The following is a 23226-nucleotide window of genomic DNA, read 5'->3' on the forward strand; positions in this document are numbered from 1 at the left end:
TGCAACTGGATTCGTTAAAAGACATTAAAAGCAACGTGATTACACAACTTATCGATCTCCTGTTCGGCTAATAACTTAAATACTTAATTAACTTCGACTTTATCGCTACATGTCTGTGTTTTGCTGCCATTGTTTGTAGCTCGGTTGTAGAACGTCATATCATTGGCCAACACAATGTTGGCTATTGGAACAACCAACCAGATGAAGCGTTATAAAATTAAAATGGTGTACATATGTATACGAAACACCGAGTGACATGTAGCGAGAAAGTCGAAGTTAATTGAATATTTAAGTTATTAGCCGAACAGGAGATCGATAAGTTGTGTAATCACGTTGCTTTTAATGTCTTTTAACGAATCAGTCGCATGAGGTCGGCAACTGAATTGAAACATGTGTGTTCTTGATGAAAACGGTGACGTCCAGTGTTCCACAATCTTTCAGCAATAGGCATATAGTGCGTTTCATCATACCTTGTGTATATATAATACATATACGAAGGGTATTTTTTCAAACTGTGTATTTGTGTCAATATTCGATGATGAAAAGTCAAACCAGACACAATATGCGTACATTTAACAATCTGGAACCCCTGGGGTTAGCTCGGGGGGGGGGGGTACGGTCCGGGGGGGGGGGGGCAAATTTATGATACTGCTGCCTGTGGTTCACTATATTGCCAGAGAAATGGGGGCGACTATTATGCGAATTGAAGGCCAATCATAGACCAACGCATTTCATACCACATGTGCAGTCATTAAAAGCCTTGAACCACGACTGTAAGTGGTTCTTTACTTCAAATAACTTTTAAAAACTTCGAATAACTTTTAAAAACTTTTTTTTCTTAAGAATTTCAACTAGTGCCTAAAAGACAGATTTCTATGCTGCTTATGGCAATGTGAAATACATCACAATTACTTTATTTAGTAAGCCTGTGTTCTTGTTCAAAATTCGATTTGTACTACACGGTTATGCTTCACGCAACATGAAATTTGTCACCGAGTTCAGAGGGATTGAAGGATATATTCTTAAACCAAAAGATAAACTGCAAGAAAAACTGTCTTTTATGCTCTAAAGATTTTTGCAAATGTATTAAAAAAACTTGAGAATTTTGCAAAAACATAATTCTTAACGATGTGATTACATAATGTACAGCCAGTGTGTAAACACCTGAAAACCCCGTTTATTTTGCGCCCTGAATAAGGAACACTGACTTTTTTAGATTTAATTGTATTTTAGGAAATATTTTCTAAATATTGGTTGATTATGAGAATTTATGCTACGTTAATATAAAATCACTTAGTTTTAAGTATATACCATATGTTAAATAAAACTAAATGAAAGTTGCCAAACTGAAAAAATCTCACCTCTTGTGTAGTATGTCTATCGTACAGATATCCACTAACTCATTTCAGTACCACAAGCCGCCTGCGAATGCAGCAGCCACAATTGAAGTGTTCTTATATCCCTACCATGTGGTATTGTTTTCCAATATTACCCCGGTATTCATACCAACTTTACTTCCGATTTGAAAAAGATTTATATGAACAGCTGTCCTTTTCTTCACTCCCTCTTTGTATGGGCGTGTTCTCGAAAGCTAAGAAAACATTTTAAAAATGTTGATACGCAAAGAAAGCTGAATTCATGTAGCTATTTTGCGAGATGTTGATAAACAGAACAACAAAAGATATATTTACAAATAACTAACTTTGAAAGGACGTCCTCTGCTTCATTAGTGCTGCAGTTGTAGGGATCACGTGATACTTTTGTTCATCTTATGTGATATTTCGGAACTTGTTGAGGTTTAAATGTTTGTTGAAAAAAGCTAAAATATGAGTATCGGGATTCATCTGAATACAATTGTGTCACATATTAAATTTTCGATGAACAGACAACGTCGCTTTCACTATCGATCTTAAAAAGTTCGAGAAATTCATCGCTTGTTCGACGTCCCGTCTGTTAATAATAGTTGACCGCAGCGATGTTTCTCCATCTTTCGTTTACACTGCGTACGTACATTCTTATTACTTCTTTTACAAAACAGATGAAACGACGATCCTCGAAAAGTAAGAATAAACGTTCAGAAGAAAGCAGAATATAAATAACAGTTCAGTTTAATTCAATTGCAAACAATGTTCTACCATACATAAAAAAAACTATTAAAACATATTTTTGTACACTGTTTGGAAATCCCCATTTCTTTCAGCAGATGTGTTCATTTGACACGCAGACCAACTTTTGGTTTGCAGCATGTGCGGGAACGCAATGAACATGTATTGTACGTCATAAATGTATTTGAAATAACAAAATTCAATTGATGGTGCCATGTAAAGAGTGGTATTTAATTTTGATATAAATTCATTCTTCGTTTATTTTTATATGTTGGTTTCAATGAAATATTGCCTTGTATATTCCCGCATCAAACGACAGGCATAACTTGCTAGAATATGTATACCTTAGACAGAACTCTTCCAGTCGTCATCCTCGTGAAGTTTCCTTGGCCTTTTTGGGTTATGATAAAACATTAAGCAGCCTTGCGTGATGCTTTCCACAGATGCCGAACCAATAGAGATTTTATAGCGTTCTAAGGAGTTGCCAATTGTTAGCCGAACATCTCAACCCGTTCCAAATCAAGTTATTTGCAGTCGTTTCATACATGTTAAAATTCGATTTACTAAGTTATTGTGATTTGCCTGAGTGTTGCGATTCTACAGTGAATGGATCCATATCGTCGCGAAAAGACACATCACGATTTTGTCATATTCGATTTCGTAAACTTGATTTTAGTTAAAATTGCTCAAGTTATTTATATAACAAACTTTTATAAGATGTAGTTAAAGACGAAATTGAATAACGTACACATGTAGGTGGAATGACGGCATAATACAAGTCGACATCGAGTCATTACGTACATCCGATCTAGGATCAATATAAAACCCAATATCAGGCCGATGTAAGCAATCGTAAGTAAATACACACAAATAGGTGGGTCCAGTCTATGGCATGCTGTCGTTTTTCATGACGCGCGTAATTAAAAAAGTAAATATCGGAGCGATGCAACTTTTTGATGAAATTCATCGACATGTAGACCTATTCTTTTCACTTTGATATTTTAGTTAAGAATACATTATATGCGGGTTTTTTTCTATGTGTGTGCAAATATGAGTCTATGCAAATATCACGCTATTACATGACGTTTGCGGTGTGATGTGTTTATGTTCAATTAGTAATTATAAAAAAGTTCACTCCTTTGGAACACAAAATCCTGAATTATCAAACTTATTATGGCGCTGACACAATTACTGCCCACAACAATATAATCCTTTGTTCTACGTTTGCATGGTTTATTTGTTTGTGGATTTTCTTAATGTGTTCCTTTAGTTTATTAATATATTCTTGCTTACTCATAACGTGCATATGTATTTTATGTTTTTGGTAGAATGTAGAAAAGAAAGAAAATCTTGATGAAAGAAAATTTGATTTCAGTTAACATATAAGAATAGTCGCACTGTTTTCCAATCGCTAACATCGGTTAATCAGTGTAGTTTGGATTTCCTGACTAATGAAAATGCGTGTTAACTATTCACCGTACATCTATAAAAAAAACAAAAACATGTCATTACGCTAGAACGACGCACATGATATGACACATTTTTCACACCATACCCCTTGACGACCCTGTTAGCACATATTTTGATGACGTAATTAAACGCAAACGAAATGCGTTTAAGATATTTAGTTCGCGTATTTATCGTTATATTTTGTATAACAGCATAAAATAAAAACATTGTTTGTTAAGGGTGTTTGATTGAACATTTATTGCACTCGCGGTTATAGAAAAAGTAAATTTTGCCGTGTTTCTATACACACTTTCTCACTCACCGAAATCAACACTTATTCTAGATATTTGAATTTTATTTGTTTCATGGTCCAACTTGTAATTTGCATGCTACGCTGTAACTCATGAACGAGTCGATCTTCTTCAGATTGTAATTCTACGGTAAAGTCATCAACATGTACTTCGGTAAAAAGGAATAACGAGTGTTGTCCATGAACGTATAAGCATGGAGTTATTGAAAGTGACAATTACAAAATGACGCGCCTAATATTCGTTTTCATTAACAATGATTGTATGAAATATGATTGTATGAAATCAAATCGTTATTCAGCATGACCATACCTTTCAATTTGTTTTGCGTGCTTTACTAAGTTTTGTGATATTTGATATACTATACAGTTTCATATTAGCATACCGCTACATAGATATATGCCTGATATAACGCTGCCTGTTATATTTTTTATATCAGTTCAACGGGAAGTTGTTATATAAGTCGATGTTTGGAGTTAGTTGATATTAATCGGAATCACCTATCAAGTTATCATTTCTGTTAAAATACAATCAGATTCAACAGGAAAACAATTTGATACCAAGATGCTATGTGTTCTAAATACAAAAAGCTACAAAGACAGCAACACACATATTTTACAAATATTACGCGCAAGAACTCAGTTTTATTGTTCATTCCAATGACTGTTTCGTTTTATATAAGGACTTAAAATATGCTCTCGATGTGTTTGTTCATCATGTTGGGATTCCTTGTAAATTCGAAGTGTCAGCATCACGTCAACATTTTCACAAGATCTCCAAAACCAGTTGCCTAAATTTTGGCATTGGCAAAACAATCATACAAATAATCTCAAACTGAATTACCCTAGAGAAAATCGCACCGCATATGATGGAACACAAAGTGAAACGCGGGGAATATGCGTGTGACAGTATAACTGGCGATCGTCTGTTACCTTGGATAATTACAGTCTTCTCTTAAGAGATGTCAGCCAAATGTCACCATATCACCAGAATATTCAATAAATGTCGTCTGCTTTAGATGAATGTGATAGAAAAAGATCCCTGACGAATAGCTCGAAGACGTACATAAGTAAATTTACTTATAAAAATCATTATGAGCCTCACTCTGGGAAAACTGGGCTTGATGCATGTGTGTAAAGTTTCGTCCCATATTAGATTGTGTAGTAAGCAGGAACGACCCTTTCCGTCGAGACTGGATTACGGCCCTTTCCGTCGAGACTGGATTACGGCCCTTTCCGTCGAGACTGGATTACGGCTCTTTCCGTCGAGACTGGATTACGGCCCTTTCCGTCGAGACTGGATTACGGCTCTTTCCGTCGAGACTGGATTACGGCCCTTTCCGTCGAGACTGGATTACGGCTCTTTCCGTCGAGACTGGATTACGGCCCTTTCCGTCGAGACTGGATTACGGTAAAGCTCAGAAGAGACTTCCTTTCAACGAAAAATACTATAAAAGCGGAAAGTGCATTAAGCACCGATTTCCTAAAGCATGGCTCAGTATTTTGCTTTGATATATTGCAAACTACTGTTTAAAGCATGTATTTAGCTAATATATTGCAAGCTTATCTGATTTTTTTTAATTTGTTTACTATAATCTGTAAAAATAATGGAGACTTTTTTACAAAATTTGCATCAATGACGTGTTTACACATTTATTGACCTGCTTCGTTTGTTGACAATAAAATCAATAACACGATTGAAATATGTCTCATCAGTGACATGAAAGACATCCTTGTTGTGTGGATGAGTGACAACAATACTAGAGACTGGACTTTTTCAAGCTTACCATGCAGCAGAGGAATTATTCCCATCATGTTAGAACCAGACACCACCAACTTCTACCACCAACCAGACACCACCAACTTCTACCACCAACCAGTCACCGCCGACTTCTTGTACCACCAACCAGCCACTGCCAACAAATGCACAAGACCAACGACATAAGACCATACACGGGTTGGCAGTTTATTACGGCATGAGAATGTGGGCGAATAGATAGATATGCATATGGCAGAATAAACTCTGCATCTGAAGCTCATCCTAATGCTAACTGTAACCATTTCAAACTTAAACACATGTTTTACATAACATCTTTTGCATTTCAATTAAGCTACATCTGACCTAAACAAAATATATAACATTTTGGCTTTGCAATAATCATGTAACATTATTTTCTTGTATAATAGCACATTTTTATTTTGTCTAATAAACTTATAAATAAAACAGTATAAGAACGGTAAGCCTTGCTTTTGGAAGGCAGTTAAAACAAAGCAAAACTATTTGGGAGTTCTGAGACTTATTGAGTAAATATAACAACCAACACACCCAAAACAAAAACAAAATCAACCGCAACAATAGCAAAAATCGCCATCATTACAGCAGCTTTTACAACACTAACTGTTTTTCTTTTTGAAAATGTTTTGCTAAAATCTTTTATCCATATTATATCCGAAGGCCAATTATTTCGATATGTGATTTGCAAAGGACGCGACAGAAAATTATCCGAGGGTCTGAACGGGGTATACCCTCTTTCGGTCATGAACTGTACAATTTTAGACCCGATATCGGTATGTTTGTGGTGGATCCATTCCATGAAAAGAAACTTGATGTCAACCTCCTCGAAGAATTTCTTTCCACCTAACATGGCTTTGAGCTCATATGCCTCTATGTCCATTTTGATAAAAACAGATTTGCCCCTAAACATCGGTATTAAATCGTCCAGCATGATGGCTATTGAGCCGTTGTCATCATTAACATTACCAGCGTTTATGTCGCTGACCATTTGAAGACCACCGATATTGCCTTCAGCTTCTTTAAATCCCACCGTTTCTGGTATGTCTGAAAGAGCATTCCAAACTACTGTCACCATTTTCGTAATATTACCCAATTTCAGCGACGTCGTTAGCATTTCAAGGTTCTTCCGGTTAGCGTCAAGAGCGGTCACTCTTCTACCATGTTTGGCGACGGCAACTGTGAAGACGCCCACATTACATCCTAAATCCACGAATTCAAGATTGGGGTCTTGGCTTAGTATGTCTAATACTTTTAGAACATAACTATGTTCCCAACTGCCAGTGTTTAAGATAGAATTAGAAACATAAATATCTGTCGCTGGATCGTACACGCAGATCGGTGTGTGTGCGAGTGATCGTATCCGCAGATCAACGCATGTGTAAATCTGCTTTGCGCTAGAATAGTCCACAGAAGTATCGAAGACGCGAATGCAGTTGTTTGTCCCCTCCAGACATTTTTTTCTTTGGTCGAATTTCACTGGTATTGTTTTGCTTTTTATTGCATTGTATTTATATAAATCGGTAATGGTATCTTCTGAGTCGACATGTTTTGCTAATACAGTGCTGCCCTTTGAAGGAGTATAAAAAACACCGAACAACACATAAATTGCGCATCCGACCAATACCAATATAAAAAAATGTTTAACGCGTCTATTTTTCACCATTTTTTACAGTAAATCGGCCAGTGTTCTTGTATGCAAGCTTGTAATCATAACGCATACTATTAGTAAACTCAATTATGAGCTGTTTCGTTTCAAGTGTTAATGCAGATATCCGAAAATCAACAGTGGTGACAAAAGGATTGTTTTAACTTTTGTATATCGACACTGAGTTTTAACTGTGGTTAAATAGTTGTTCAGGTATTGTTCAAACAGGTAAAGGTGACAGTAGAGCGATTGTTCTGTATACAATATTAATAGAGTTAACCGCTTCAAGTTACCTAATAGCTGATTGCTGAATTACTGATTGTTTGTCGGAAATTTAAATATCATTTTACATGATTTCTATATATATTTCTTTAGAACGATCTAAAGTTTCGTTATATACTTGTATTAGAGTTGGCTTTAGACAATATAAAGATGACATATCTATCATATATTGAGTTCGCATTAGTTTGACGAACATTCATGTATTTACAATAAACAGGATTTTATCCCGTTTAAAAATGGACAATCTAATGTAGAAACCTATTATGGCATAAATTATGTTTTAAAAATGAATTATAATCCGAGCAGGGCAAATAACGGCAATCTACCGGTATTCAAATGTGTCGCATACCATTACCAGGAGAGGCCAATAACGGCAATCTACCGGTATTCAAATGTGTCGCATACCATTACCAGGAGAGGCCAATAACGGCAATCTACCGGTATTCAAATGTGTCGCATACCATTACCAGGAGAGGCCAATAATGGCAATCTACCGGTATTCAAATGTGTCGCATACCATTACCAGGAGAGGCCAATAACGGCAATCTACCGGTATTCAAATGTGTCGCATACCATTACCAGGTGTTCGCCAGTTTATTATGAACCGCTTACATTCATCGATTAAAAGAAGTTACATATCATGCTCAGAGGCCATACTGCAATAGCGCAAAAGTCAAATCACAATTCATAGTTTCCTCGAAATGAAACAATATCACGGGTTGATATACATGATGCATTTACGGAAACAAACAGCTAGTCGTTAATACGACAAAAGTTTATTTAACAGTTTATACAAGCTACAAAATCTTTATAAATTGCTATTTATTGCTGATAGGTATTGTTGCTGTTCCAGTAATGATGGAATTTTAAAAAGCATGCCATATAACTCTATTTTAATCAGACATAAAATCTAAGTTTCTATTGGCCCTTTTCTGCTGCGTAAGTCCTTCGATGTTACATGCACTCTCGCTTCCGTCCTAGAGATTTCTTTGTTGCGATGGCTCTTGGTAAAGCGTAATGTTTATGTAAAGTTTGTCACCAGCGAGGTAAACAACTTTTTTTGTTTCCGTGCCTCGATCATAACGGGTATGAGGCGATTCTGGGGTTTGCATCATTTCCGGCGGATATTGCTGACTGACACCATATGGTCGTTCAAGAGTTTTGTGTTTTAATCTCGCACGTTCCCTATCTGGAAATAGGCAAATTTTGCAACTGACGTGTCTTGTGTTTACTGCATTTGCCTATTCGGTGTGCCCTGTGTATTTTGATCTACTCTTTTGCACGCTATGCCCCCATTTCGGTTTAAAATGAGTTGCAATACCTTATCTACATTGTCCGAATATTGTATCCTATTTTCGCTGTCTCGAACCTCAGGAATACCGAAGAAAAGCAAATTGTCTGGTCAAGACGTACTGTTATTGCGTTCAAAGATGACTGAATCCCATCAAGCTGCGTAAATTAAGTGTCTATCCTATCTAACCGAATTACAGCTGAGAACTGATCACTTGTCATAAACCTCGAAGGCGCTAGAGGTACCTGTGACTGTGTAGAAAACTGTGTAAAGGAAGGCGACGCCGATTGATTATAATCATTGGTATACAATTATACCCCGGCGTTACAAAATTAGTAAAACTCTTATTTTGATTTTGAATAGGTCCAAGAGTATAGCAAAGTCCATTTTGTCCATTTTGAAAGTAACTCACTTTGTTTGTTTTGTTGACTGTTGGCGTTTTGTATCGTTTGAGTAGCCGTGTATGCATTCGGTGATTGAACATTGGCGATTATTCTCGCTTTCTTTGTTTGGGTGATTTTGCTCTTCTTGCGTTTTATGTTATTTGTATTATTGCCTCGAATGAGAAGTCCACTGTTGACACTCACACATTAACAAAAATATCCAATTATATTCAACACGTAAAATAATCACGTTAACTTGCTATTTGAGACTAATACAATCCATATTTTTGCATTTTTATTTTCTCTCAAGCAAAAACACCGCCATTACCACGAATACGCATACCAATCGCATATATAAATGATTGCACCTTTTTTTGTGGGCGGGGGCGCCAGCCCTAACAGATTTAGATTCAGCAGATAATTGAATCATTATTGTAATCCATTAACAAATTATTTTTTTCTATAAACATTAGATTGAAGCATAATTAATTATGGGTTTATGCGAACAGACGAGAACAATTTATGGATCCGCTAACGAGACTTTTGTGGGAACCGGTAAGTGGTGCTTTTCGAATAACTTTTTCAAACAATTTTCTTAGCAATTTCAACTAGTGCATAAAAAAGATTTTTATGCTGAATATGGATATGTAAAATACATCAAAATTACTTTGTTTAATAAGCATGTGTTCTTGTTTAAAAATTCTATTAGTATTGCATGTATTATTAAGGTTATGCTCCACGCAACGTGCAATTTTGTCACCGATTTAAGACGCATTCAGGGATTTATCCTAATACCTTAAGATATCATCAAAACTGCAAGAAAAACTGTATTGTATGCACTAAAGATTTTTGCAAATGAATTTCAATAACTTGAGATATTTGCAAAATATAATGCTCTTAACGGTGTGTTTGCATTCTGTCCAGCTCGTGTGTACACCCCTGAAACCCCCGATGATTCTGCACCCTGAATGTAGACACGCTACTCGTGCTTTTTTTCGTGGTTCAAGGACATGTGTACCATTATAAACATTACATTTCCAGTGACTTACACGATAACACCAATTTAATTCAGCAAATAACAATCTCAATTCGCAAATGCGTTTTATACCTTAAATAGAAAAAATAGTGATTTGTTTAATACAATTCTTATTATTAGTTTTGCCTTTGTTTGGTATTTGATTTCTATTTTACTTATTTGTATTGTTCGCCATATACAATTAGTGTATGAAAATGTTTTAAAAGGATCCTAATCCAAAATTAAAACTTACTGTGCACAAACCATCTTTAACATTGTCTAACAGTGAACAAATTTCAAGTTTAATTTGTTGTGAAAGACTTTTTATGAAAAAAAAAGGTTCGAGTTAATTTTCGAAAAAAAAAATCAACATTTGTAATTAAATCAGTTTTGACATTTATCTGCTGTGATAACATCTAAGCCAAACGATATATGATAGAATTTGATTGTTAAAAACCGTGGAAAATTTACCTCCGCCTAAACACATGACACAGACACTACTCCAAAATCAAGCTTTTTCAATGTTTTACTAAAATCAATATTTCTCAGATATATTTCTTCCAACCAACAATTTTATTTCCGACTTTCATCAAACTTAGGTTAAAAAATGACATATGTGCGTGCAAAGAAATATTACGCATTCAATGCTCCGTTTTCTTTATTATAAACGATCCCATCGGAAACAAACCACAATTTTGTTATAAGAAAGATTTACGAACATACCTGCCAGAAGTATGGCATGCTAGGGCTTAATTTGAGTATAGCGTCACAAATCAAGGGTATGGTTCAGAGCCAAGAATTAATAGGACAATCTGGCAATATGTTTATGAATTTATATATGAATTTATGAATTGGTCGTAGCTTAATTAAAGTAAATCTTATAAATATTCAATAAAACCAATGGAGAACGCAAGATAACTCAAGGATAGCGGAATCACCAGCTGCAATACCAACTGGATAATCTGTACACAAATGAAATGGTATATAAAAATAATCTCGAGTACCCTAGCTAATTAATAAAACGATCGTTATGTCTATTTGGATATTTCAAATAGTAGAACATTATAAAATATTTACACACTCGCAAATAAAGTATGGCGAGTATACTGGAACCATTTTGTCGGTCGATCGGTTGATTGGTCAGTCGTTGTGTCACATTGCACATGTGTACTTTCTATGTTATAATGCAAAACGTAATTTTGGTATAGTAATCAATGTTCTTTGAAGAGTTAGGTACTTCCCATGCAAATTGTGGACAAAACATAATTGAATATGTGTAAGTTTTGTCGTAAACGTGTTTCTCAGTTGTTTATGTACTTGCATGAACTTTCATATATATGTTGTTTAAACTATATTTTTGTGTAAAGTATTTTTGTTCACGTCATGCTATTCTTACATTGTCTTTGCCGTTAAACTTGGTCAAGTTTTGGATACTTAAATCATTGTGTATGTGTAGTTTATGTCACGAACAAGGTCTCTCAGTTTCCTAAGTAGAAAAACAAAACTGTATAAGATCAATGTCACACTATGTGTGGCAGAGTTATGCGCCTTTGAACTCAGATTATTGATTAAATAAATCGACGTGAAACCTTTAGCCTATACGTATGATCCATTTTAAGTATCAGATGTCAACTTTTTAGATTAATTTTAATAATACCAAACCTTTATAAAGTGATTGAAAAGTGTTTGTCACCATCAATGACTGTCCTAGTTCAACTTTATTCATAAACATCAAGTCAGCTTACGTTAGCTTCAGCAAGTACGTAGCTTCAGCAAGTATATTATCTATACATAATTTACATCTAAATGAGAAGCCACACGTGTGCAGTTCACGAAGTCTTTATATAATAAACAATATGCCAGCTGGTAATTTTTACGGAGGTTACCTTTTAATAATCATGTTGAAGAAATAAACGATGAGTTTAATAACAGTCATCTTATTAATTTATTGAATAGTATATATGAATCAAAATTTATTTGAAGAAGACATTCCCTTAATAAATTTATCAACAAAAAGACAGTTGATACTCGATACGAACAAGTGTTGATTTTTATTCAGGTGAAACTTTTCACTATCACTTCTTTAAAATTTAACTTTGGGTTCTGTAAATACCAGCACATGTTACCTTAGAGATGTGCGTTTAGTTAAAAAAAACATGGTTGTCACAATACATACGTCTTTATTTTCGCGATGTCCGGCTATTATTTTCTTATTCGTTATTTATATTATCATTGCATGAAAATCTTATATTAATAAAACTATTCGTTTGCATTCGCAAGTATAATTCACATAACAAATATAAAGAAACGTTAGTAAATATCCTCTATACACCCATGATTGTAATTAGTAGATCCATTGTATTGGAAAAAGGATTATAACACCATAAAAAAGTATTTAATGTCATTAAATTGTATAAACTATTCCGGTGCATGTCAATAACATAATAAAAATTGTGGAATTAGCATCAGTGTTTTATATAACCATTAAATAAATAACATGTACAACATATATTCAAGAAATGTTATTTTAACATCCATTCCTGTTAAAAAAATACATGTTCAAGTCGTTGAATGGAAGTATTCGAAATCAAATAGTCAGTAGAATGTGTTAAGTTACTTTTTATTTTCGTATTATTTAAGTGCTTTTAGGGATCGACCAACCTGTTCATCGTACTGAACTCTACCCATGTGTTTATTTTGTAATTTGTGTAGCCATTTCAAACATATGCAATCAATAGGTCTTTCATGTAATGAGCGTATTGTTTTTATTCAAAAACGTACAATTGGTGTACGAGGAATTTATTTATAACAGCATAATGTTAAGAATTATGTTTAGAATTCATTTATTGTCAGATCAAATTTATATTCAATGTTAGGTGCCGTATGTAAGAAGATATTTTGCAAGTTGCGTCTCCAGTGCCTGTACTTTAAAATGCAATAATTGAGTCGGAATCGGATCCCGTATACGTTATGATTATCTGCATGTACATGCCGCTTTATTTTCTTATTGCTCGTTTTACCACAATTTTTACCTTTTTTACATCTTATCTATGTGTTGATAAGTAAGAAATATAAGCCGATATTTAAATGCAATTCGATAATCTTCATTGATTTCCTGCAAAAGACTATCTCAGTTTTGTTTTGTGTTTAAGTTTATGCAACACTTGGAATGGCTGGCTGATAAATACAACTCGGATCAAGTCTGCTTTGTTAACATGAGGAAAAGGGTTGTCTCAATTGTTTGAAAAGCCACCCATTTGTGTTACTTACATTATTTTAATGTTCAAAGGCTATGATGAAATTATTAAATATAATGGAATGTATACAATTTTACATAACACAAGCATCAATTCAGTAATACATATTATAAACAGATCCTGTTAAGCTGAAATTAAACATATATAAAATACATAATAAGATCAAATAATTGTTATAATATAGTGTAGAGTACAACCATGCGTGTATTAAACATATGTGTAAACTGTTCCAACATTGGAAGATGTGTTGCGGTAAAAGTGTGGGGTATATAACTGTGAATGAACCATCTTTTTTTTTGGGGGGGGGGGTATGTCTGCTCGTAGCTAGGCGCACACGCTGAGGTCTCCAATAGAAATATGTCTGTCTGTTTGTTTGTCTGTCTGTCTGTCTGTCTGTTTGTTTGTCTGTCTGTTTGTCTGTCTGTATATCCGGTTTTTCACGCATATCTTTTTCCATATATATATATATATATATATATATATATATATATATATATATATATATATATATATATATATATATATATATATATATATATATATATATATATATATATATATATATATATATCCGGCATAATAATAATAAAATAATAATATTGAACAATGTTTATATTTATTTCAAATATCCCTAAAACTTGTATGCTCCCACTGGGTTTAGCCTACTTTATATTAATTCAGACTTCCAACTCTTTCCCTGAAATTGTTTAAGAAGAGTTTATTAAAGTTAAAGCATAGTCGAAAATAACGTTTGACTATGATTATTGTAATAATTTGAATAATGTAATTCCGGAGCTTTTTTCTCCTTTGACTGAGACATTGCTGATTATAAGTCTTGTTTTACTATTTCATTTTACCGCTGAGTAGGCAAACAGTTTAGTCATCACTACCAGTTTATCATCGACTACCGCTGCTTCATTAACCTCAAGGCGTCCTTGAACAAACGTTATTAGCAAGTCGGTTATAAAGGGTTATCATTGTAATCAATAAGCAGCCTTTCATATACACTTACTTATTAGTTATTAGTACTTACTAGTTACCAGGAATATACGAACCGCGGGATACAAATACATGCCTAGAGTAGATATCTGAAGCTTCTAAATTGAATTCAACTTTCATAACAAGAGCACCGCCTTGCGGGTGCAGACCTCTCATCTATTTTTCTTTTTAAATGTGTAGGGTCCTATCTCAATTTCAATCACAAAGGAGGGAGGGATGGAGTGGAGAGGGGTGTATAGTGTGGGGTGTGGTCATTTATTACAATATCTTCCAAAAATGCAAAAAAAATGCAAAAACAAAATTATATATTTTTTTTTTGGGGGGGGGGATTCTTGGGTGGGATGGTTGGACGGTATTTCAAAAATAAAATAATAAAAATTAATATTTGTGATTTTTAACCATGTTTGAAAAAAACAAGAGATGTGTTTGTCAGAAACACAATGCTCCCTATTGCGCCGCTTTGAAATAATTATTATTATTTTTACCTTTGACCTTGAAGGATGACCTTGACCTTGAACTTCCACCACTCAAAATGTGCAGCTTTATGCGAAGGCCGCTTTGAAATATTTTTGTTTGACCTTTGACCTTGAAGGATGACCTTGACTTTGAAGGATGACCTTGACCTTAAACTTCCACCACTCAAAATGTGCAGCTTCATGATAACGCCGCTTTGAAATGTTATTTTTTGACTTTTTACCTTGAAGAATGACCTTGACCTTGAAGAATGACCTTGACCTAGAACTTCCACCACTCAAAATGTGCAGCTTCATGAGAACGCCGCTTTGAATTTTTAATTTAATTTTGACATTTGACCTTGAAGGATGACCTTGACCTTGAAGGATGACCTTGACCTTGAACTTCCACCACTCAAAATGTGCAGCTTCATGAGAACGCCGCGTTGAATTTTTTTTTTTTTGACCTTGAAGGATGACTTTAGCCTTGAATTTCCACCACTCACAATGTGCAGCTTCATGATAACGCCGCTTTGATTTTTTTTTATTTTGTTGACCTATGACCTTGAAGGATGACCTTGACCTTGAAGGATGACCTTGACCTTGAACCTACACCACTCAAAATGTGCAGCTTCATGATAATGCCGCTTTGATTTTTTTTTTACCTTTGACCTTGAAGGATGACCTTGACCTTGAAGGATGACCTTGAACTTCCACCACTCAAAACGTGCAGCTTCATGAGATGAGTGGATCTAAACACAAAATGTAACCATATATTCAAAGTTACTAAGTCAAAAAAGGGCCATTATTCCGTAAAAATGACAACCAGAGTTATGCAACTTGTCCTTTACTGTCCCCTTATGATAGTTTGCGAGTGTTCCAAGTATGAAAGCAATATCTATGATACTTTAGGGGTAAAGTGGACCAAAACAGAAAACTTAACCAAATTTTCAATCATAAAGGGCCCATAATTCCGTCAAAATGCCAGTCAGAGTTACTTAACTTTGCCTGCATAGTCCCCTTACGATAGTTAGTAAGTGTTGCAAGTATGAAAGCAATGGCTTTCATACTTTAGGAAAAAAGTGAACCTAAGCACAAAACTTAACCAAATTTTCAATTTTCAAAGTATAAAAAGGGCACATAATTCTGTCAAAATGCCAGTCAGAGTTACATAGCTTTGCCTGCACAGTCCCCTTATGATAGTTAGTAAGTGTTGCAAGTATGAAAGCAATAGCTTTGATACTTAAGGAAAAAATGGACATAAACACAAAACTTAACCAAAATTTTCAATTTTCAAAGTATAAAAAGGGCACATAATTCTGTCAAAATGCAAGCCAGAATTATCTTACTTTGCCTGCCCAGTCCCCTCATGATAGTAAGTAAGTGTACCAAGTTTTAATGCAATAGCATTGATACTTTATGAAAAAAGTGTACCTAAACGCAAAACTTAACCGGACGCCGACACCGACGCCAAGGTGATGACAATAGCTCTTTTTTTTTCAAAAAATAGATGAGCTAAAAAGTTCACAGATGAAACAATAAATTTGAAATTGTCAGACTGTTCATACCATATTGTCAGCTTGCTTTTACAGAAAGGACATGTTTGCCTAAGTTTCAACCGATAATCTATTACTTATGAAAAGAAATGAGGTTTTGTCATTCTATGCGAGTATAAATTCTCTGAATGTTTTCATGCTTGTATAACATGCATTAAAGTTGGATGGTAACAAATACATGAAAACTATTTTTTGAAATTCAAAAAAACTTCACATCCAGTCATTTCATGTGTGATTGTTTTTCGGAAGAAATTATATTGATTTGAAACTCATTCTTTCTATAGAAATTTATATAATAAATTTTGCTAAGACATTATTCAAACATATAAAGCATCAGTCTCATAATTATGTGTGATTCGTGATTGTTACTCTTTCCAGTTCCGTTTCTTTTAAAGATCCTTATAAGTTACTGTGCAGAAGTATCTTGTTCTGAGAAAACTGGGCTTAATGCTTATGCGTAAAGTGCCATCCCAGATTAGCCTGTGCAGTCCGCACAGGCTAATCAGGGACGACACTTTCCGCTTTTATGGTATTTTGAGTTTGAAGGAAGTCCCTTCTTACCGAAAATCAAGTTTAAGCGGAAAGTGTCGTCCCTGATTAGCCTGTGGGGGCTACACAGGCTAATATGGGACGACACTTTACGCACATTAATTAAGCCCAGTTTTCTCAGAACGTGACACAAATGTATGATTATAAGCTTTGGCTACGGGAGTTTTCTTCATTCACTCCGTGGAGTCACTGTAACATGTAAAACATGTTTAAATTAGTTATAAATGTATAATTGTATAACACAATTTATGTTTTTCTACCACGTGATGTTAATATATATGGACATTTCTGAAACATTCGGTGTTATTTTACGTGATTTTATTCGTTAGTTATAGTTTGGTTTAGTGTGCGCATAGTTTGGTGTGTAACATGTTGATTCTTATTAAATTAGTATGATTATGTATGTATTATGTCTGCTTCCTCATTACCTCATATTTTTGCAATTTATATTAAACAAGAATAAATGGAGAATGGTATTTTTATAAATAACAATTCAATTACTATATGGTTCACTGTTAACCAGAGCAACAGAATAGCAATTGTATGAGACAGGGTGAAGTAACTAAAATAAACAGCCAAAGCCTTATTATTCAGCGACAAAGACTAAAACACTTGACTAAACAATATATTATCTAAGAGGCTTGACTAAACAATATATTATCTAAGAGGCTTGACTAAACAATATATTATCTAAGAGGCTTGACTAAACAATATATTATCTAAGAGGCTTGACTAAACAATATATTATCTAAGAGGCTTGACTAAACAATATATTATCTAAGAGGCTTGACATTTAAATTTCAAGACTAGGAATATTTATATAATACTGTTTCCCTCGAGAACGGCGAGAAATGTAAATACATAATGTCTATCACCCGTAACAAGCAGGCACCGTCTTCATTGAAACTATGCTGAAAAACAAAGTAATATGTTCTAAAACACAATTACGCAGGATCCTGTCGTCTGCGGTCGGACTCTGGAGACCATTTCACACACTTCACGGTATCCCGAACGCTGTGAAGTGTAAGATTTCATGGATTTAGTTGAACTCTACAACACTGGATTATAACAAAAATCTAGAAACATTACTTAACAATGAGTAATTTAGTGGAAGAGAGGATTGTAACATGTTGAAATGCGCGAATAGTGACTTACTTGCACGTGCGATCAGCTCGAGAAAGAGCGATAATGTGCGAGCGCTAAAATATAAAATAGTGGACCAGTATTAGTATTACATTAGACAGGAAAAAATGCGTGGTGCCATAGCATTTTAGAAAACAGCGGTTTTTGCGATTGGGCGTTTTCCGAATAAAAAAAGATTTCGCGCTGAATAAGCGAAACAACATATTTATTCAACGACAAGCACCTTAAATGATTGACTACACAATATATGAGTGTTTTTTTATTAAATGTTAAGGCTGGAACCATTAGTGTAACACATATCCCCCGATAACGGCGGGAAAATTAATTACATTGTGTTTGTCCCAGTGACAAGCGGACAATGTGTTAATCTAATATTGATCGCGGTCTGATATGTCATTACCGCCACAATGGATGGTCAGAAATTCAACTACAACCAACCATTTACAAACAAAAACTAGTATCTACCAAGATCGTGTGTAATTAAGAGTTTATTTACAGGTCGTCGCTGAGTCTTAACGACTACATAATGGTCGGACCGGCACATGTGACCTTGCAGGAAAAAACATTTAATTTTTAGCCAAAGTAGGTGGAGTTTATCCCGTCTTCCCGGGGTTTCCTCGTAGTTTATTTTTAATAAAGCAGTGCACGGTGTCCAATGAGACCTTAATGTTAATTGGTAGTTAAAGAAAAACGGTGGAGTTGGTATGATGATATGTTCTATGGGTTATGTTTATGTATTGCATATGGTTGTTGTGTGTTAGCCTGGAGCAGATAAAGGAAAACGAGGGAGTAGTCCAACTGTTCACGTAGTTCCGTAGTGAAAGTCTATCCCGTCTGCTTTCAGTTCCAATCGCGCAGAACCCACCGTCCCCCGTCAGGCGCAAACCCGCGGAGCAAGCCAGAACCGGCCCTCTCGCACACCACACCCCGCTCCCGAGCCTCCCACCGCCGAAATAATCGAGAAAAGCGATCCCACATTCACCCTCTCGATGCCCGCGACATTATTATTTGTGAGATTTCTTGATGAAAATATAAATTATTGAATTGAATGTGCCTTTATATCAGAGCCTCTATACTATTGAAATAAAAAAAAATCTGATGAGTTCACAAAGAGGCTTCAAAACATAGAATGGCGAATAAAGCAGTTTTGTTTTCGTTTTTTAATTGCTAGTATTGTTATGCTCTTTTCAATATGGTAATAACACATAATCATTGTCAAATGTTTACAAATCGTTGTATGTACGCTTTGAGTAAGATTACAATTATTTTCTTATCATGTAACAAAATATATATGCTAAAATGAAGAAATTATAGTTTTAATACAATGCTATAATGAATGTAATAAAACTAATAATGGTTCTAGAATATAAAGTATCATTTTCATTCGATCATTTAGCAATACACTTGAAAAGCACAATAAGTTTCCCATTGCATTGCACACAAACACGCACTATTTGTATAGCATTAACTAATTTACGAATTTATAAATTAGCTAAAGGAGTACACTTTCAAATGTTTTCAAATAATTGGTCAAAACTGGCCCCTCCATTTGATTAACTTGTTTTTCCTGATATGTAAATAGTGAACACTCTAAAAACTTTTCTGAAACTGTAGCACGGATGCGTGTGAATTGGCATGTAACATTGTATGTACGTCCTCTGCCAAGTTGTTTTTAATTGTGTCGACGTTGGTCATACCATGAGGTTTTCCTAATAATTCTATGGTGAAAACTTAAAATACATTTTCCTCTGAACACGAAAGACCCAAAGGTTTGTATTTGGCACGTTATATTGTATGGCGATTCTCTTCCAAGTGTGTTCAAATCATGCTTCTGGTATCAAAATTGACCCTGTTCCTGAGGTAACTTGTTTGCTTTTTATATTTTATAGTGAAACTCAAAAGAAATTTCCCAAGCTATAAAGCTGTAAGAGATCTACATATGTTTGGTATTTTAGCATCATATTGTGGCCATTTTAATATTTTCTACAAATTTGCCTCTCATGTATCAATGGCCACTCCTCAGGGGATCACAAGTTATATATAGACGTGTATTACAAATTGACTTTTTTCCCCCCAAAACAGATAATTTCAATATTTGAACCTCTACACAATTTATTTCAATCTTGACTATTTGGTCCCAATCTGCCCCGCCCTCCTGGAAACTTGGTTTTCTTAGTAAAAACAATTTTCTGTCAGCTACGATCACACTAGTATCACTCTATGAATTCATTTAAGGGACTCATGGCCACTCTTGCTCTTTTGTTTGTTAAACATAAAACAGATCCACCTATAGAGGCTTAGAGCCTGGTACCTTATATGATTAAAGTGCAACCTTCTGAACACTAGAAAATTGTCTCCCGAATCATCATGAAACTTGCTCAGAACATCTGTTCTAATGATACCTCGGCTTACTTCTGATATGGTGACGGAAACATCACAAACGCTGCGCTGATAAATCCAGTTCAGCTTTCAATACGACTAATCACAAATAAATTGTTTTTGTATTGATCATCATTCTGAAGTAAATTGTAAAATTGAAAAACTTCTTTAAAAGACAAGTATATTAAAAGAATACTTTATGTAATTGTTACGAAAACATCACAAAGATGCTCAACACAGTTCAGTTCTTTCAAGTCTCGGGTTAGCGATCTACGGCCTTAAGCCCTCTTGCTTTAAAAAACCAATATCACCGATATACGATTTTTTTATTAATCGTCATTCTGACATCAATTAAAATAGTGAAGAACTTCAGAAAAAGACGAGACGCTGCATAGATAAAACAAAATCCGTTGTTACCAATAAATAACGGTAACATGCATGTAGAAAAATCACCATCTCAATATAACCAGATACCGTAAAAACAATATTTTATTGATAAATAACATTTGATTTTGTGTTCGCGCGGTCGTTCAACTCCAATATACAGACGTAAAAGTATTAGTTGTAAAAGCTAACTAGCGCATATTGATTGTCATGTGAATTTTCTTAAAATTACTCGATTTCATGTTTGAAAATGTTGTATCATACAACAAGAAATCTGTGAACATCTACTGTTTTCCTTGTATATAACATTCACGATTAACCCATTTATGCCTAGCGTCCTGAAAAAAGGACATTGCAAACAGCGTAGACCCAGATGAGACGCCGCATAATGCAGCGTCTCATCTGGGTCTGCGCTGTTTGCTTAAAGGAATTTCTGTAAGAAATATTCTAATTATAGAAATAAGTATACTAAACATCCCTAATTTTGGAAATAAATTGATCCAATTTAGAAGGATGGGAGAGTCCACTATAAATGGGTTAATATGCAATGTTTCCATATACGTATACGATTATTTATGCCTGGCAAGTTTGATTGAAATGCTTATTAACGGTTTGGACTCATGTAAAAATACACTTACCATTGTCATATAGATAATTGTCTCATCATTATAGCAGTGATTTGCGTTAAGGTACGTGCTCGTGTGCGAAGATTTAGTTTTATACAAGTTAATATTGGGTTTTTAGAACACAAATATACCATGATGCCCTGTAAAAAAAAGTTTATTTAAATCATGAGTATATACGTTATTCGAAACATGTAATGATACATTTTCACGACGTTTACATTATCCCACAAGCTGTTCACTATTTGAATGTGTTCCTCTTATTATAACTGTAATGGAGATCATTGAAACTATACCTATTGCAAATTTCTCTAAATTTGCAAATCTTATGTGTGTTTTTATTTATAAATTTCGTATTTTCGTTGTCGTGTAGCTTTTATGTGATCATCGAACAAACAGGAAAGATGTGTAACAAAATTACGTATGGAATTGACAAAACTGCTGATCAACAATTAGACGTCCATACCAATGAAGTTGTTGTATCAAAACTAAGGAAACTTTAGGATTACTTTGAAATGGAGGATCAATAACGCACGTTATTTTGACAATATATGAGACTGCAGCTTGCGTTGGTGGAGTTTGTTAGGTTGTTTAGAGGTTTGCGTGACAATTTACTTAAATCTAAGATTCAAGCTAAACCAATTTAGCTTCGCTTTGGAAAACTGGGCGTTATGAATGTGCCTAAATGTCGTCTATGTTTTTATACTCATTTACTACAATTGTTTTATACGCAAGCAACTCGCAATATGTAATCTCAATCCAAAGATATACTTGAGGGATTAGTTGACAGATTGAGGCATATTATCTGTACGTCAATAAATGATAAAAAATTCTATATTTAAAGAGCGGAACTGAGAAGCTCCGTTATAGTAAAAAAGAACATACAAAAGAACAAGGTTTGCCTACATTTTGGCTCGAATCAGCGTCCATTAGATTCAAAGCTTTCACCTTAACCATTTGGCTATCCGGATTGTTAAAGGGTTGAACGCATTTGATATTTGAAATAAGTGAGCCATTTGTTGCAACAAAATTTAACAAAGATAACAGAAATATTGCAAATAATTCAATCGTTTTACGTTTATGACGCATTGATGATATTATTATTATTAATAGGTTGTGAACATTCATAATCAAACTGTTTTTCAGCATGAGTCTTCGTCATTAGTTTATAACTATTTCGGGTAAATTGGGTCCTTTTATTGTGTTGTCCCTGAGACAAAAGTAGGAAACATTTCGACAATTTGTAAATATGTTTCCTTAATAAATAATATATTTTGTAAAAAATGTATATACATATTCCAGTTCAGTATTTAGAAAACCTATGTCCATGAAATGAAACAGTCGATAAATGTATCGCACTTTGATCCACAGAGTTGTCGGTTACCGAAAACAATCGCAAACTTATTTGGACAACAACATTTTTAAGCAGACCGTTTCGACTTTGGGCTTTTTTACAATCATTCGTAATTTAGTTACCTCCCTTTCACCATTGACGAATCAAATCGCACCCACGCCGGATTGACCCACAATTCCCAAAACTAAACAAAAATGGCGTCTAAGTTCAAACCTGGCGATCTTGTGTGGTATAAATTCTGTATTTTCCTTCATAATA

The 23226-nt window shown here is 34.5% G+C and overlaps 1 protein-coding gene across 1 annotated transcript in view; it reads left to right on the plus strand.

Moving 5' to 3' along the window:
* The first annotated feature begins 23115 nt into the window (after positions 1-23115).
* The window catches only part of LOC127876233 (cytokine-like nuclear factor N-PAC), an 85221-nt gene continuing 85110 nt past the window's right edge, over positions 23116-23226 (plus strand). Inside the window, exon 1 of the mRNA XM_052421294.1 lies at positions 23116-23197. Within this exon, the coding sequence (XP_052277254.1) occupies positions 23163-23197 (35 nt within the window). The 5' untranslated portion in view covers positions 23116-23162. The remainder of the gene's footprint in view (positions 23198-23226) is intronic.

Source organism: Dreissena polymorpha, chromosome 4, assembly GCF_020536995.1.
Source record: "Dreissena polymorpha isolate Duluth1 chromosome 4, UMN_Dpol_1.0, whole genome shotgun sequence".
NCBI lineage: Eukaryota > Metazoa > Mollusca > Bivalvia > Myida > Dreissenidae > Dreissena > Dreissena polymorpha.